This window comes from Macaca thibetana, chromosome 9 (assembly GCF_024542745.1).
Source record: "Macaca thibetana thibetana isolate TM-01 chromosome 9, ASM2454274v1, whole genome shotgun sequence".
Lineage (NCBI taxonomy): Eukaryota > Metazoa > Chordata > Mammalia > Primates > Cercopithecidae > Macaca > Macaca thibetana.
The window spans coordinates 69,995,985-70,015,385 of NC_065586.1; the positions used below are offsets into that span (position 1 = coordinate 69,995,985).

At 37.6% G+C, this 19,401-nt stretch overlaps 1 protein-coding gene across 1 annotated transcript in view; it reads right to left on the bottom strand.

Moving 5' to 3' along the window:
* Nucleotides 1-208: 208 nt before the first annotated feature.
* The window catches only part of REEP3 (receptor accessory protein 3), a 106,195-nt gene continuing 87,002 nt past the window's right edge, over nt 209-19,401 (bottom strand). Inside the window, exons 6-8 of the mRNA XM_050803085.1 lie at nt 14,707-14,854; nt 5,325-5,470; nt 209-3,926 (exon numbers count right to left, since the gene is read on the bottom strand). Coding sequence (XP_050659042.1) covers nt 3,870-3,926; nt 5,325-5,470; nt 14,707-14,854 — 351 coding nt within the window. The 3' untranslated portion in view covers nt 209-3,869. The remainder of the gene's footprint in view (nt 3,927-5,324; nt 5,471-14,706; nt 14,855-19,401) is intronic.

Here is a 19,401-nt window from a genome sequence, read left to right on the forward strand (position 1 = left end):
GTTTTTCCTATCTTCCCTTTCTAACATCCAAATTTAACAATTCAGTATTTCTTTTTCATAATCCTATGGATGACCATACCAGAATGTTTATGATTTTCATAATTTGCTCTGTGATTTGTAATCCTAAGTGTGTGCATATATTTAATCAACACATAGTAATAAGTAATACCAATTCATATGTACTGTGACATAAAAAAAGAAACATGAATTGCCACAAATAAACTGAGTTTATTTTATATTAAAGTTATCAAAAAACACACCTATAAAATTACCCACATACTAGGTTTAGAGATAGCCTTTACAAAGAGATTATTAAAAATTGGAAAACTTATTTTCTCTTAACTATTAATGTACATAGATTTAAAAGGTGTTAGAAGACAAAAGGTTAAGTCATGGTCAATAGCTTAAAAAAGAGTTAATACACATTAAATCTGTAGCATACTACAAAAAGATTAAATCTTAAAAATATTTTGAGAAAAAAGCTATAATTTTCTTTCTGAAAAATTTAATCTTAAGTGATATTTACTAAGAAATATATACTACAAACCACAATAACAATGATCTCAAAATTTACCTAATTGCTTCACAAATGAGTCAACTTACAAAGAAAACACAGAAAATTGCTTTTAAATATATAACTCCTTAATTTTCCTGATAATCAAATGAAAATTTAGTCCATTCCAATTAAAAATACAAATTAGACTCATGCTTAATGTAAGATATCATTATATATTTCTTAACAACATAAAAGTTCAAGCATTTTTGTAAAGCACAGACTAGGTTATTCTAAAAAAGGAAAAAAAAGAAAAAATATTTAACCACAGAAATTTGGAATATTTATATACTTTATAACACTGTAGAAATCTTTGGTGGTGACATATGGAATACGATCCCTGAAAATACTTTAATCATTTTGTCCCATCAATCAGTGTAGTCAAGTATTTATAATCAGTAATATTGGCAGTATAATTTTTTAGCCAAATACACACACACACACACATATATATATTGTGATGTGAGGGGGATCTTATGCAGGACCTAGGTGGGCTTACATAATTAATTATTTAGCAATAAGGCTTATTTCTGGCTCCTTTTTATACCAGGAAAAATATGGTAAACTAAAGAATGGGTCAATTCTTACTTCTAAACAAACTCTGGAAATAGTTAAATACTAATGGACAAGTTGAGTAAATGTACGGCAAAATAAAATACCAGCTGCAATTTCTGGATAAACTCAAACAGCTACCAAAATAGTTCCCTAAATAGATTTGTGCATCTAATGCCCGTGCTCCATGTGCTGGCAGAGGAAAAAGCAAGGCACTGTGGTCTATGGATACATTTACCTCTTTAAAAACCAATAGACTTAAAAGGAGAAACAAAAAAAGATCTGTTCTATCTTAAAATAAACAAAAATGTATAGGCTAATTAGACAAAGTTCGAAGAAAAGGGCCCGCTAAAACACATGTAAGGGAAAAGAACCAAAATTTAAGAAATGTAAAAGAGAAAGAAGAGTAAAATGATATTAACTGTATAATGATGTGAGGAAGGATATCAGAGGAAGCACTGTGAATGTGAAAGAGTACAGTTAAACAGGACTTGTACTTCCTCTTTGAGGCTATCTTTGATAAAGCATTTTGAGTCTAGAAGTACAGAGGAATAAATAATTTCTTCAGTTTAGAACAGTAATACGAGTTTACTAAAGAATAGGTTTAATACTGAGACTAGACTTTAAAGAGATAAAATGGCTGGGTGTGGTGGCTCATGCCTGTAATCCCAGCACTTTGGGAGGCCGAGGCGGGCAGATCATGAGGTCAAGAGATGGAGACCATCCTGGGCAACATGGTTAAACCCCCTCTCTACGAAAAAGACAAAAATTAGCTGGGCATGGTAGCACATGCCTATAGTCCCAGCTACTCGGGCGGCTGAGGCAGGAGAATCGCTGGAACCCGTGAGGCGGAGGTTGCAGTGAGCCAAGATCGCGCCACTGTACTCCAGCCTGGCGACAGAGCAAGATTCCGTCTCAAAAAAAAAAAAAAAAAAAAAAAAAAAAGGTGCAAATCAGCTCCCACAGATAAAGTTCTTGACTCACATGACCTTATTAGGAAACTTCAGATGATACTGCCTCTGAGTAGGAAACACAAGGAGAGTGTAACAGTTATATTAAGAAGTCTAGTACCAGGTCATATAAATAAAACTCTCTTCAGATAATTTACAATTAGGATTCATAGGAATTTGGAATACAAATTAGAGTCCTTCCAGAAACGAAGAGGCTAAAAATTAGTTAGGGTAAAGTAGATAGAGTTATTCAGAATTAAACTTTGGGGGAAAAAAAACTGAATTTTACTTACTGCTATATATGAAGAATGTGAAATTATCCATAAAATATTTTATGACTATTATCATGAGACAATGTATGCATTATACCAAGGTACTCCTGTGTAAACATTATATTCTTGGCCAATACTCTGAGGAGGTCCTGAATATACATTACCAGCTGGCTTCATTTCTTAAAAGGGAGACAGATCAAAGATCTCTCAAATCTCTCTCATCATTTTATCTTTTGGACAAACAAATAGAACAGTCAAATAAATTACCTGAACAAGCATAATAAGTACAAATTTGATTATTGATCACTACCACCAAAAATATATTGACTTAGGGTTCATAATGCATAGTTATCAGTTCAAGCTAAAAAAGCCTTAAGAGTTCGATAACTCAAAATCTCTTTGAGATTTACAGTTAAAAAGTAATATGTTTCTAATAATTTTTAATGTGTAGGATTAATGACAACTGTATTTTGCATTGGCAAATTATCTCAGCCAGAAGAGATTCAAATGATTTTCGTCAAAGCCAATTTATAAACTAGCAGCACATATCAATGCCAAGCTTGTGAATGGACTGGCTGAGAAAAATTGCATGAGTTAGAAGGGATATAAGTGCTATACTGGTCACTGATTCTATTTCACAAAAGCTACCATTTTTAAAAGCTGAAAACATAATTGGTGTTGACAAAAACATGTTAAATTCAACTACTCTGTATAGCTAAATATAGGTTAATTAAAGTAACTTCTTATTTGTTAAGAAGATAATTAAAAATAGTTAAAACTGAACAATTAGGTATGCTTTTATATTATTAAAATCCAATGAATTTAACAAATGAAACCCACAGGAAAACAGATGATATAATTCAAGGCATAGATTTGACATGTCAGAATACGGCAAACAACAATAAAGATAGCATCAGTAAAACAGTTGTAAAATAAGTAAACAATTTTCAAGTGTGCAAAACTAGTCAGGAATAAAAGTGCTATGTGTGGATACCTGGTTTTCAAATATTTGTTTCAAAAACTTTCAGCTGATGGTGGAAAAACTAGAAAGTATTATACAAGTAAAAATTTAAAGAATATATAAAACATACTTTATTATATTACATTATGTCCTTATTATGTCACTGCTGGATCTGGGGCCTATTTAATTACCAGATATAACACAAAAGGAAGTAAACACAGTACATCACAAAGGCTGATTTATCCTGAACCATAAAAAGACTCCTTTCAAGTATACTGTGGATTTGTGTTTCATCTTATATCTCAGGCACTCTATGCTGTTGATGAATTTGAAAATGGACAACATGATTTTCTATAATTTCTAATATACATATTAGTACATCTTGCAGAACTGCCTTTAGTAGTCAATATTTGGAAGCAATTGTTAAAGAAATAAAAACGATTTAAATTCATGAAAGTAAATCCTATCACTGCCACAATTTAAATAATCATTTTAATGTGTAAATCCTGAATATATCATGTTAGAAGATGAAGTCGATGTATTTAGCATAATCTGTCTTAGGATATTTGAAGTGTAGATGACTAAAAATACACTTGTGGTCGCTTCTTCACTTTATATTTCAGTGACCCGTACCGTACCTGAAGAGAGAAATGTTTTATTGTTAAGAATTAGATCAAAAAAAAAAAAAAAAGAATTAGGTGATTACTTTAAAAATTACATCAGATTTAATAGTTCATAGTGATTTTTTTACCTTTTTGATATAAAGAATAAATTATCCTAATAAATGAGCACTACTTATCAGCTCATAAAAATGTAGTTGGCACTATTTAGATATATGTTACAGATTATTATTACTAATAACATGTTACATATATGTTACAGATTATTATTACTAATAACATAAAAACACTAATGTAACATAAAAACATTAATCCTATTATTTATGTTTTGCTTAGTACAATGTCAATGAACATTGATTATAATGATCAGAGGCCATTCGCAGTTCTCCACTGCTTTCTCGGTACAAAGACAGTATGTTATGGTTAACTGTTTACTATTTAATCTTCATGTAGCATTAGTTGAAAGCAAAACTGTGTGGTTAATTTTGTTCGTTGCTTTCTTTGTTTATGCATAGTTCTGGGACTGGGTATTTGAACTATGTGATTTGCTAAATGAGAATGCCATTTTCTACTTATAGCGGAAGATCAAGAGCTTACTATTTTCAAAATTTCCTGATATCCTGAAACATCGATCTGAATAAAGAATTTTAAATATAGCCTGGGCGCAGTGCTCAAGCCTGTAATCCCAGCCCTTTGGGAGGCCGAGACAGGCGGATCACGAGGTCAGAAGATTGAGACCATCCTGGCTACCACGGTGAACCCCCGTCTCTACTAAAAAATACAAAAAACGTTGCCGGGCGAGGTGGCGGGCGCCTGTAGTCCCAGCTACTCGGGAGGCTGAGGCAGGAGAATGGCGTAAACCCAGGAGGCGGAGCTTGCAGTGAGCTGAGATCAGGACACTGCACTCCAGCCTGGGCGACAGAGCAAGACTCTGTCTCAAAAAAAAAAAAAAATAAATTAAAAAAATAAATAAATAAAATAAACTGCTGGCCGGGTGAGATGGCTCACGCCTGGAATCCCAGCACTTCGAGAGGCAGAAGCGAGAGGATTGCTTGAGGCCAGGTGTTGGAGACCAGCCTGGGCAACATGGTGAAACCCCATCTACAAACAATGAAAAAATGAGCCAGGTGTGGTGGCGTGTGCCTGTAGTTCCAGCTACTTGGGAGACTGAGGTGGGAGGACTGCTTGAGCCTAGGAATTTGAGGCTGCAGTAAACTGTGATTACACCACACTGCACTCCAATTTGGTTGACAGAGCAAAAAAGCTCTATCCCCAAAAAAGTTTAAAAAAAAAAAAAATCATCCAACTGCTGTTCTACCATTCCAATCCTTCATTTATGGATCATTAATACTCTAAATGATAATGCAGCAGAGAAATCGTTTAATCATTAGGAAAACAGCTCTAAACTTAACTAACCTCTTTGCGGCCTTTGGTGGTTTTCACAGATTTCATGCTTTGTGATCTTCGAAGTCCTTTGTGTGTTAACATCTCATCATCTGAATATGGCCCGTCTGCTTCCTCATCTGTTTTCTCATCTCCATCTTTCAGTGGAATTCCATAACCTAAACAAGTTGTCAAAAACAGCATGTTTTGGTAAAAGGACACCAGTCAGTGCTGGCTCTTTGCCCCATCTGTGTGCAGTTCTTTGTATGGTTTGCATTTCCCCCAGTTACTCTTTTTGCATCTGGAATGTGCTGCATACCCTTTATCATTAAGCTTTGCCTCTTGCACTATTCCAGGTGAAACTCATAACTCATTTCCTCCAGGAAAATTTCCCTGATCATTCTTATTTTTACTATGCATTTTTAAAAATAATTATAAAATAATTTATTTTTGAGTAGGTAACACATCATCTTGTTAAAAAGTTCGAGACTATAAATAGATGTAGAGGAAAAAGTCTCTTCCCACCTTTTCTCCTCTTCATGAATTCAACCCAAGCATTTGTGTTTTAGTCTGTCATTTGCACTTTTGCCTTGAATTAGGAATTAAGGCTTTTCCCTTCTACGTGTCATCTTTTGTCAAGACTGGGAATGGTAGGGTTTACTTAAGGTGTTGAGGAAGACCCCAGGGGGCTAGAACTTTGGGCAAAATAAGGTCACCGGGGGCAGGTGATGAGGATGAGGATGTTAGCTGCTGTTGCAGTTGTTGAGAAAAAACTCAGCCAGGTAGGCTGCAGTAATTAGAAGTACCACAGACTATGTGACAGATATTAGTCAAACAAAATAGAATCAGGCAGAGCAATGAGAGATCATGCGAGTATGCTAGAAGGCTGTTATGTGTAGCTATAAAGACTTACTACGGGCCAATATGCAAACATCCACACAGTCAGGATGGTTATTGTCAGGAAGTATGAGAGCATCTTGAGGCTTGGCCTCAAGGACAAAAACTCTTTCAACCCTCAAGCTAAGGTTCTCAAACTTGAGCACGCTAGAGTACCTAGAGAACCTGTTAATACAAGTTCTGACATCCCCAGAACTTCTGATTCAGCAGATTTGAGGTGGGGCTGAGAATCTGCATTTCTGACAAGTTCCCAGGTAATGCTTGTGCTCATGGTCTCTGGTCCATACTTTGAGAACCACCGCCTGAGGATGCTGGAGACAGCAAGACAGGGGCCCAAGTCTCAGGCAACCAGAGTACTAAGTAGGTTATAAAGAAAGGGGTGAGATTAGAAATCCCCATGAAGTGGCCAGGCGCGGTGGCTCACGCCTGCAATACCAGTACTTTGGGAGGCCAAGGCGGGCAGATCATGAGGTCAGGAGATCGAGACCATCCTGGCTAACATGGTGAAACCCCACCTCTACTAAAAATACAAAAAAATTAGCCAGGCGTGGTAGCAGGCAGCTGTAGTCCCAGCTGCTCGGGAGGCTGAGGCAGGATAATGGCGTGAATCCGGGAGGCAGAGTTTGCAGTGAGCTGAGATCGCACCACTGCACTCCAGTCTGGATGACAGAGCGAGTCTCCATCTCAAAAAAAAAAAAAAAAAAAAAAAAAGAAATCTCCATGAAGTTATAAATTCTCCTTTAACAAAGATAAGGAGCATAAATACTTAAATCTTCAGGTGAGGAGAAGAAAGTGGAAGGACTTCCAGCCAGGTGCAGTGGCTCACACCTGTAATTCCAGCACTTTGGGAGGCCAAGGTGGGCAGATCACCTGAGGTCAGGAATTCGAGACCAGCCTGGCCAACATGGTGAAACACCCGAGTCTATTAAAAATACAAAAATTAGCTGGGTGTGGTGGCAGGAGCCTGTAATCCCAGCTACTTGGGAGGCTGAGGCAGAAGAATCACTTGAGCCCAGGAAGTGGAGGTTGCAGTGAATGGAGATTGTGTCACTGCACTCCAGCTTGGGTGACAGAGCAAGACTTCGTCTCCACAAAAAAAAAAAAAAAAAAAAAAAAAAGGAGAAGGATTTCCAGGCTCAGGAGAAGGCATGGGATAGATTCCATGCATGTGATAAAAAATAAAACTGGGCTGGGCTTGGTGGTGGCTCATGCCTGTAATGCCAGCACTTTGGGAAGTCAGGCGGATCGCTTAAGCTTAGGAGTTCTTCAGCCTGGGCAACATGGTGAAAAAATATAAAAATTAGCTGGGCATGGTGTTGTGCACCTGTAGTCCTAGCTACTCCAAAGGCTGAGGTGGGAGGATCACCTGAGCCTGGGGAGTCAAGGCTGCAGTGAGCTGTGATCATGCCACTGCATTATAGCCTGTTTCAAAAAACACACATATTTAAAAAAATTGAATACATGTTTATTGGTCTGCTCTTCTAAGACATGAATAATCTGAGAATCACTAAGAAAACTACAAAGAGTCATGAATAAGCTTGTTACTCTCATAATAAGCAACTTGAATTGTATATTAGTCAAGTATAATTTTATGCTCTTAGACTTCTAGGCTAGAAGTCAGAGGAGATTTGGAAGTGGAATCAGTCATTATTTAGGCCAAGATCCTTTGTTTTCTTGCACTGGTCCAAGGAAGTGTGTGTGTTCTGGGTAGAAGAGACAGCATGCACAGAGGCACTGAGGAGAGTAGCTAGGGCTTGGGGATTGCTTAGAAGAACTGCAAGGAGGCCAGTGTGACCAGAAAGGGGATGGGTCAGTGGTCCTGGGAGAAAGCTCCTGAAATAATATTAAGTGTGGAAAAAAAATGTACGTATAGAAACAAACAAAGGAAAAACATAAATGAAACGATTATATCTCATGGAAGTGAGCTTTTAGGTGTTTCTAAATTTTTTCATTTTTTCTTTTTTTACTTGCCAAATTCTTATTTTTAAAAAATGTTCATTTTATAATTGAGAAAAACGAACGAGGTTTAAAGTTTAGGTTGTCATTTCTAGAGTTTTTTTTTTCTATTGATGTTGCTTATATAGTATTCCTGATCCCAATATGGTAAAACAGAATGAGGAATCAAGGAAAAAGTCAGAAAGGAAGTAACTGTGATAAACAATTTCTCTAAGGCCACAAATGTAGCATAAGAGCACAGTTCAACAAACACAGTCCTTGCTATTTTAATTGCCTCTTATTTTGTATGATTAGGAATTGGAATTTCGTTCAAAGGCTGATTATACATCTTATTTTTTTCTTTTTTCCTAATTCCGGCTAAAAAAAAATCTTATTAGCTTTCTAATTACAGCTTCAGGAAAAGTGATGGATTGATTCATTACTCCAAGTATTTTTAAAATTATATTATGAATAAGGCAGTGTACTGAATTATGAGGATACAAAGATGAAAAAGACATAGCTGTCTTTTTCTACCCTCAAAAAATTTAGGGTCCAACAGGGGAAACAGAATGCAATGGGCATTATGATACTGTAATAAATGCTATAAGCTAATGATAAGGTGCTGGGGGGGCATACAGTAAGAGAATGTAATCAGCATGGGGTGGGTTGGAAAGGGTGGGTTATGAGAGAAGGCCTTGTAGGAGGTGGTGGATAAGCTAAATCCTCAAAGAGTCATGATTCTGTACGACTAGCACTCGATGGAGTAGGAGAACAAGGCTGGGGAGTTAATATACCATGCTATCTAGTTTGGACTTCATCAGAGAGCAGTGAAGCCTCTGGAGGCTCGGGGAAAGTACTGAAATGTTTTAAGCAGAAGAGTAACATGATTAGACTTGGGCTGTGTAAAATATTCTTCTTGCACTTTGGAAAATGAATCAGAAATGGATAAGGCTGAGGGCAGAGAGCCTAACTGGGGAGGTTACTTAGTATAGCAGGTCAGAAATGACAGAGTCCACAGAGAGTGAGGACAGAGCAAGGAGCCAAAATTAGAATTTATTGGGAAATGAAATTAACAAGTTTAGGCCAGGTGCGGTGGCTCACGCCTGTAATCCCAGCACTTTGGGAGGCTGAGGCGGGTGGATGACTTGAGGCCAGTAGTTTGAGACTAGCCTGGCCAATATGGCAAAACCCCATCTCTACTAAAAAATACAAAAATTAGCTGGGTGTGATGGCACGTGCCTGTAATCCCAGCTACTCGGGAGGCTGGGGCAGAGAATCGCTTGAACCTGGGAGGTGGAGGCTGCAGTGAGCTGAGATCGCGCCACTGCACTCCAGCCTGGGCGACAGAGTGAGACTCCACCTCAGAAAAAAAAAAAAAAAAGTTTAATTTAGCAATTTATTAACCAATCTTTGAATCGAAGAGAGTGGAGACACTAGAATCAAGTCAAATATTTTCATTAAAATATACATTTTCTGGCTGGGCTTGGTTACTCATGCCTGTAATCCTAGCACTTTGGGAAGCAGAGGTGGGAAGATCACTTGAACTGAGGAATTTGAGACCAGCTTGGGCAACATACTGAGATCCCATCTCCATTAATATATTAAAAAAAAAAAAACATTTTCTGTTTAACTTAAAACCTGAAAATGAATAACTTATTTTTTTTAAAGGAGAGTACGGCTGATTTACTTCTGATTTTAAGATTAATAGGTTAATTTAAAAAACAATAACAAATGAAAAAGCTCACTACTCAGGGCTAAACACTGTTACCATTTTAGTAATACCCTTCCAAACTTTCTCTTATGTATATACATTAAACAAATTAGGTATATTAATCCATTTCATCATCTACTTATTATTGTTTTTTCCCTACAATCTGGATATATTTTCATATCATTAAGTATAGATTGACATTGTTATGTTTCACAGCTAATAAACCACCTTTTGCTTAATCATTTCTCCTAGGCATTTCGTTCATTCCAATATTTGTTATTATAAACAACGAGATGAACATTGTTGTACATGCATATTTGAACACTTGTCTGATTATTTCCTTATGACATATTCTTAAAAGTTTCTTGCTGAGCTAAAGGGAATAAATTATGATGATTACTGCCAGATTGTCATCCAAAAGGATTATTCCATTTTAAACTCATAAAAAGTGCCTAAGAGTGTTTCTCAACAGGCTTGCTGTAGTGGTTTTAAAACATGTCTACAGATTCTCTGACATTCCTCTTCCCTTCCCTTAACATTTCAGAGGCCTTTGTACTTGCCTCAACAAATCGCCACAAAACATGTGACGCAAGTGATGCTGTTTCTAGGACTTCTGCAAGTTTCTCTCGGCACACTGGCCTGGTAGGCTTCAGCTGCCAGGTAAGAAATCCAACCACCCTTAGAGACCACATGGAGAGAACATAGAGGGAGATGGCTGAGAGGCTCCAACCATTCTAGCCAGCAGCTGCTTGACTCTTTTCAGCTCAGACAGCAGATGTGTGAGCTCTTTTTGAGATTGTAACTCTAGCCCAGCTGCTGTCAGACCACAGCTGCAGGAGACCCTGAGCAAGAACTGCTTTGCCAAGTCAAGTCACCCCCAGATCTGTGGGCAAGATAAATGACCATGATTGTTTCAAGCTGCTGTTTTGGGGTGGCTTATTATGCAGCAATAGATAACTAGATAACTGAAACAGTTCCCAACACAGAGCACTGTTAATTAAAAACATTTTTTTTTTTTGCCAATCTGGCAAATGACAATTATTATTATTACTATTTTTTGATTATCTGAGGCTGAGAATCTCTTTCATATATTTCTTGACCAATTGTATTCTTTGGTAGCATTGACAATAATTGGTTTGTGAGGGTTACTGGATTGTTGAATCTGAACTCTTTGCCTGTAACATATGATGGGAATACTTCTGACAGTTTGTAGTTTGTCATTTTTATGTTTTCCCCCCATATTATAATTTTATATATTTTTTATGTAGGAAAATCTTAAAAACTATTCCATTATGGTTTCTGGTTTTGATATCATGCTTAAGAAATTTTATCTATCTTAAGATTATAAAAAAATTCACAGGGACTTCCTACTACATAGTTTAATTTTTTTATACTTAAATCTTAATCTTTTAAGAATTTATTTTGATCTAAGATTTGAGGCAGAGATATAACTTCATTCTCTACTCCATCTTCTAGCAGTCTAACAGTTATCCCAGCATAACTTATTAAATAATTTGTCTTTCCTCCACTAATTTGAAAGATTGTCGTTCTCATTTGATAGATTTCCATGTACACCTGGGTTTGTGTCTATCTAGATGATCTATTATTAACTTCTCTTCACCTATTCCGGTCCTAGAACCATACTGCTTTGTTAAAAATATGGTCAAGAGAGAAAGTTTTGATGAAAGTGTTTCCTTAGGGAAGAAAGGCTCAGAATATATACCATTCTGTAGAAAAATTGGAAACTGCGCAGAGTTTATAACTCTGAACAAGTACCTTTCATAACTGAACAAGTATCTTTCTCATACTGCTACCACATACTTCATATTTTTATAAAACTTATTTAAATTCATGATTTGAAATTTAAGAACTAAACAGCAAGTCAATATTTTAAAATATTTTAGTCATAGATATAAAATTTGGTAGGTGGCTGGGTGCGATGGCTCATGCCTGTAATCCCAGCACTTTGGGAAGCTGAAGTGGGCGGATCACAAGGTCAGGAGTTCGAGACCAGCCTGACCAACATGGTGAAACCCCGTCTCTACTAAAAATATAAAAATTAACCAGGCGTGGTGGCGCACACCTGTAATCCCAGATACTCAGGAGGCTAAGGCAGGAGAATCTCATGAACCTGGGAGGCGGAGGTTGCAGTGAGTCGAGATCATGCCACTGCACACCAGCCTGAGTGACAGAGATAGATTCCATCTCAAAAAAAAAAAAAAAAAAAAAAAAAGGTGAGCACCATAAAAATAGTATTATGAATGTTCACACTTATAAACCTGTTTTTATTTACCTACTTAGAACATAATTCTTAGCCAATCCTTGGGTATGATTATGAATAAACTGCTAAAAAAGGACTCTGGTCTAAGATACTTGGTCTAAATCAGCAAAATATAATACATACAGCAGATTCCATAATCAAAATCAATATACCTTTTTTTTTTTTTTTTGAGGTAGAGTGTCTCTCTGTCACTCAGGCTGGAGTGCAGTGGCGTGATCTCAGCTCATAGCAACCTTTGTCTCCTGGGTTCAAGCAATTCTCCTGCCTCAGCCTCCCGGATAGCTGGGACTCCAGGCATACACAACCACATCTGGCTAATTTTTGTATTTTTGGTGGAGACAGGGTTTCGCCATGTTGGCCAGGCTGGTCTCGAATGCCTAACCTCAGGGAATCCACCCACCTTGGCCTCCCAAAGCTCTGGCATTACAGGTGTGAGCCACTGTGCCTGACCACCTAATTTTAAATGCATATTAAGAAATACCAAGGCCAGGTGGTGTGGCACATGCCTGCAATCCCACCCAGCACTCTGGGAGGCCGAGACATGCAGACTGCTTGAGCCCAGGAGTTTGAGGCCAGTCTGGGTAACATGGTGAAGCCCCGTCTCTACAAAAAATGGAAAAATTAGCAGGGAATGGTGGTGCATACCTGTAGTCCCAGCTTCCTGGGAGGCTGAGACAGGCTCACTTGAACCTGGGAAGTCAAAGCTGCAGTGAGTAGAGATTGTACCACTGCACTCCAGCCTGAGTGACAGAGTGAGATCCTATTTCAAAATATATAAACAACAAAAACAAAAACAAAAAAAATAAAAAAAGGAAATGTCTACATTAGGAACTACTTTTACATTATTAATGTACTAATAAGACTGATGGTTCCTTGCTCTCAAAGGCATCGCTACCTTAATCAATGGCCAATGCTTGATCACTACCTCTTAGATAATAGTCAAAACTTTGTAAAGGTATTCATTTTTGGAAGAAAGCTCATTATTTTTTCTTTTTTCCTGAGAAAGGGTCTTGCTCTGTCACCTAGTCTGGAGTGCAGTGCTATGATCATGGCTCACTGTAGCCTCGACTTCTGGGCTGAAGTGATTTTCCCATCTACCTCCCAAGTAGCTGGGTGAGTACCACCATGCTCGGCTAATAAAAAAAAAATTGTTTTTGCAGAGGTATTTTTCCTTTTTAAGGAGGAACAGGTTTTTTTTTTTTTAATTTTTCAAATTGGTTTTAAAGATGATTTTCAATCTCTCTCAAAAGAAAACTTCTTTTTTAAATAAAAAGTCAAATAGCCCTGTACCTTATGGACTTAACACATTAATAAGGAATGTCTTGAAAATCTTAGTTCTCAGCCTTGCCTTTGAATTCAAACTTTCTTATTATATGTGATAAAATGACTAAGGAACCGTGTCTAATTTATATGTATGTTTCTAAGATCATGATAGTTTTTTAAAGTTTTAGAATATATTAACTATGACATGTTCATAATTTATACTAGAATATGCCTACAAGTTAGCTCTTGAACTAGAATATGTAATTTCAACACATTTTCCATGGGAGTAATCTTATTTTTAAATTGAGTCATCTTTTATCACGTGCTTAAAACTTTTAATCTGTGAGTCAATATCCTTCTTTGTCCACAGCACTTACAGTGAAGAGTGTTCAACTATAAAACTCCTTAGATGTCAGTGCACAGTTTGAGTAGAAAGAGTATTTATTACAGGTTAGAACTAGTGCTGGTGGTAAGAAGGTATTGGTAACCACACCTACAGCTTCTAAAAATTAATGGCAGCAAAAAAGCCTACTTTGTTAGGTAGATGATCTCCAGAGTCAGCAAAAGGCAAGTACTAATCTTTTTTTTTTTTTTTTCCTGAGACAAAGTCTCACTCTGTTGCCCAGGCTGGAGTGCAGTGGCACCATCTCAGCTCACTGCAACCTCCACCTCCAGGGTTCAAGCAATTCTCCTGCCTCAGCCTCCCAAGTAGCTGGGATTACAGGCATGTGCCACCATGCCCGGCTAATTTTTTTTGTATTGTTAGTAGAGACGGAGTTTCATCATGTTAGCCAGGCTGGTCTTGAACTCCTAACCTCATGATCTACCCATCTCAGCCTCCCAAAATGCTGGGATTTATGGTGTGAGCCACTGCACCCAGCCTGAGCCACTGCGCCTGGCCTAGCAAGTACTAATTTAGAAAAAATTCAGAGGAAAAGAACTATGATTAAATGTAAAAGTAAAAAATATAAGCTTAGAAGTAAATTTTTTCTACCTAAATTCAGATAGTTATCATGTATCATTTTAGTATCTACAAGCCCAATTATGGAAGAATCATATATATATATACACTTTATATATAATTTTACTGTAAGTTCCAGGATCCATGTGCAGAATGTGCAGGTTTGTTACACAGGTATACATGTGCCATGGTGGTTTGTTGCACCCATCAACCCATCATCCAGGTTTTAAGCCCCGCATGCATTAGGTATTTGTCCTAATGCTCTCCCTCCTCTCCTTGTCCCCCACCCCCTGACAGGCCCCAGTGTGTGTTGTTCCCCTCCCTGTGTCCATGTAAAAGAACCATATATTAAAACAAACAAGCACACCTGCTGATTCACCGGGGGCTGGTTTACTTTTCTTTTTTGCTTCTGGTAGAGGTTGGTATGGTCTTTGTCCCACAGGCTCATCACCTTGGATAGCTGTTAAATCATGCATACTGAAGCTTCTTAAACGTTCAGTTATTGCTCCTTGGCTCTATTTAATACAGAAGTGATAGATCCAAGAAAAAAATACTTTAAAAATATTTAGTATGCTTACATTTAACTATCCCTGAACATTTTATTAAGATAACTTCAGAAAAGCTGAAAGAATTGTACAATGAACACCCAATATTGTTTACATTTTGCGGTATCTCCTTTCTCACATATCTACCATCTATCCATCCATGAATTCATTTTATTTTTTCATGCATTTCAAAGTAACTTGTAGACATCAGTACATTTCACCCCAAACATTTCAGCATCATATTTAATTTTAAAATGTAAAAAGATGTATGATGGGCTTACCCTCAGAGTAAACAGCATCCATAATGTTGCTGTCTCCTAAAACTAGCACTTTGGGGCTTAAACTTTAAGATTTAGTGCAACTTTTAATTAATTAATTAATTAATATTTATTTAGAGACAGAGTCTCACTCTGTTGCCCAGTCTGGAGTGCAGTGGCGCGATCTCGGCTACTGCAACCTCTGCCTCCCAGGTTCAAGCGTTTCTCCTGCCTCAGCCTCCTGAGTAGCTGGGATTACAGGCATGTGGCACCACATCCAGCTAATTTTTGTATTTTTAACAGAGATGGGGTTTCGTCATGTTGGCCAGGCTGGTCTTGAGCTCCTGACCTCAGGGGATCCTCCTGCCTTGGCCTCCCAAAGTGCTGAGATTACAGATGTGAGCCACTACGCCTGGCCAAGGGCAACTTTTTAAAGTAAAAGAGACATGACATTGTTTTAAAGCTAAGGTAAGTCAGGACTGGTAATGGCTCTTTCTAGAACAAGTTAGAAACATGTAAGAGCCAAAGAATGTGGAATACAAAATGATAGTCAATTAGTGAATTAACTATCTGGCAAGACATACCTACTACTCTACATTTGACTTTAAGTCCTTTCCCTTAACAATATGGCAGATACTAGGCACAGGTGGGTATTTAAATTGAAATTAAGTAAAGTTAAATAAAATACAATATTCACTTCTTTTAATTGCACTAGCCACTTTTCAAATGTTCAATAGCTGCATGTGGCTAGTGGCTACTGTATTGGATGGTGCAGATACAGAACATTTCCACCACGGCAGCTCTGAAAGAGACATTTTCTGAACTGTTCATATATAACTACACTTCCCCTCCTAAAGTATAAAGCTTTGTAAAAGCAAAAAAAGAAAAAAAAATTCTAAATTTACCTACTTTAAATTTGCATAGCATATAGATGAGTCACTTCTTATTTATAGCTAGATTAAAAATATTCTTCTAAGGGGGTTTTTATACTTATTATTTCTTCTTTTCACACATAGGAATTTATGATTTCCTCTAGTTACAGTGTTACCATAGAAACTAATCCATAATGCTTCATCTCTAAATTTCAAAGTCAAAGGTGCTACAAACATTTGGACATTACTATTAACTTGTATTTTACACTCAAGAAAAAGGTCTTAATGTCTGAGTCTTGATTCAGTTACTTTGGGTTAATAATACATTATGTCAAAACCAAATGCCATTTCCATATCCCACTTGAGCTGTTTATTTCTACCATATTTTTGAATTGTGATATGAAATCATTAAAGGTCTTTATTCTCAATAAAAATAATTGGATTTCACACATTTAAAAAACATTTGTGGCATGGTCTAATTTATTATACTTGCTTCCTCCTTATTAGATATCATTTACTTATCAAATAGATAGTTGACAGAAGACTCCAGAGACATACTACAAGGAAGTGACCAGTGTTCATCTGAAACAGATGCCTTGTTTCTCAGAAATGTCATTCTCTTTGTTTCATCTTCGTAGTTATGTGCCCTCTCTCAGCAATTCCTGATTTCTTTTCTTCTTTTTTTTTTTTTTGAGACGGAGTCTCGCTCTGCCGCCCAGGCTGGAGTGCAGTGGCCGGATCTTAGCTCACTGCAAGCTCTGTCTCCCGGGTTCACACCATTCTCCTGCCTCAGCCTCCCGAGTAGCTGGGACTACAGGCGCCCGCCACCTCACCCGGCTAGTTTTTTGTATTTTTTAGTAGAGACAGGGTTTCACCATATTAGCCAGGATGGTCTCGATCTCCTGACCTCGTGATCCGCCCGCCTCGGCCTCCCAAAGTGCTGGGATTACAGGCGTGAGCCACCGCACCCGGCCCCCTGATTTCTTTATCTACTGCCACACAGATGACAAACGACATGCATGTCCATGATACCCTTTACTCAATTCACATGCGATTTCCAAGGCTGGCTGTAATTCCCAAACCCTCCCACTCAAGAAGGTACATTTCAGGATACAAATGACTTAAAGTGTAACAGAATCAGTCTAATTTTATAATTATATCATCCCCAAACTTTGGTATGTTTAACAAGCATAATCAACAAATCTCTTGGGATATACCTCACAAATGAATGCACATAATACTGTTACTTCTACTGTTGTGATAGGTATATTTTGCCTCCAGAGCAAGACTTTTAAGACACTAGAGGAGAGGGACAAATCTTAGGCTTCTTCTATTCTCCTGGTGCACCTGGTATGCTACTGATGTTGAATATGTAATAAGTAAACTAAATACTTTTTTATGTCCCTTCTTTTTCATTACTCTTGACTGTTAAAGAGTCCTCCATAGATGGCAGCATGTTTTAATGTAAACACTGTAGGTTTTATGCAGAGGTTCGGCAGCAAACTAGAGGTATGGCCACAGGCTTCTCCATGGGTAGACTACACCACCCACCAAGGGTTGCTTCAGGTTTAGATTAAACATGAGCAAGGCAAGGCCCAACCTTGAGGTATCTGGGTGATCTCTCTACAGGCTGGATTTAAATTTAGCTCTTGAGTAACCAATGCTACCATTATCAATACCCAAGTATTATCAACCTCTTCAAGGCTTTCCAGAAAGCCAGGTACTGTAGGGAAAAGCAAAAAGAGAATATGAGCCCTCTTTGAGAACCTCCAACACTTTAACAGCCATTATCACCTTGGAAAATTGGACTTTCCACTGTATTTTTTTTTTTTTTTTTTTTTTTTTTGAGACGGAGTCTCGCTCTGTAGCCCAGGCTGGAGTGCAGTGGCCGGATCTCAGCTCACTGCAAGCTCCGCCTCCCGGGTTCACGCCATTCTCCGGCCTCAGCCTCCCGAGTAGCTGGGACTACAGGCGCTGCCACCTCACCCGGCTATTTTTTGTATTTCTTAGTAGAGACGGGGTTTCACCGTGTTAGCCAGGATGGTCTCGATCTCCTGACCTCGTGATCCGCCCATCTCGGCCTCCCAAAGTGCTGGGATTACAGGCTTGAGCCACCGCGCCCGGCCATCCACTGTATATTTTTTATGGGCCTAGAATAAAACTAATATAAGAGAGAAATTGGTGCAGTATTATGGACTTTGAAAACATTATATAAATTATAAGTATCCAATGTAACCAGTTTAAAGGAAGGGTATAATTATAAAGTAATCACTTCTGAAGGCCACCATATTCCTTCCAGTTTTTACATCTTCAACACAAAAACTCCAGTAATAAAGGAACTATGTTTGCTATAATAATGGTAAGTGGAGATATCTTCCCTCTACCCCAGAATTCTATATCACATGCATAATATGGTCGCAAGTGTGCAGTATGGCTATAAGTAGGCAGGGAAAAATGCAAAACTAACAACAGTACAATGTTTAGGCAGATGGGATGGGTGACTTTTTTTCTTTTTAAAAATATTGTCTTTAATATTACAAAATTAGTCAATATGTGGTATACTCTAAGAATTTCTGATCCATTTCTCACCCATGTTTCCTGTATCTAATGCTTTAATCCCATCAGTAAAAGAAAAATGGTCTATTTTTGAGGTCACAAATAGAACGTTACAGTCACTTGTAAATAACAATGTTAAAAGGTATTGGTTTTGTTTAAATAAATAATGCTTTGTGTATCTATTTTCTTCTATTTAATTTATATAATGTTAAGACAAAAGTATAAGAAAAATGAGAAAAGGACCCGGTGCAGTGGCTCATGCCTGCAATTCCAACACTTCGGGAGGCCAAGGTGGGAGGATCACGTGAGGCCAGGAGTTTGAGGCTTTAGTTAGCTGTGATCACAACTCTGCACTCCAGTCTGGGTGATAAAGCGAGACCCTGTTTCTAAAAAAGGAAAGAAGAAAGACAGACAGAAAGAAAGAAAGAGAGAGAGAAAGAGAGAAAGAAAAAGAGAAAGAGAAAGGAAGAGAGAGAAAGAATGAAAGAAAGACAGAAAGAGAAAAAGAAAGAAAGAAGGAAGAAAAGTTCTAGTCTAGTCTGCTGTATGGAAACAGTGGTCTTAGTCAATAAAGAGGAAAGGCAGGATTACCATTCACAAGATAATTTCATATTTCAGCACTTTAGTTCCTATTCTCTGCAGAATTGTCTGTACTCTGTGTATGTTAAAATTGATCCTAACAAAGTAACAGAGATTATGATGAAAATGTAAAAGTCAAAGTAATTAAGTATTCTGTAGAATATTTTACACATTGAAACTGATCATCATGAGCAGAATTGTTCCTGAACCATCTGAACTTCAGGTGGCACTGAATTCTCAGGGTTTGGATTTA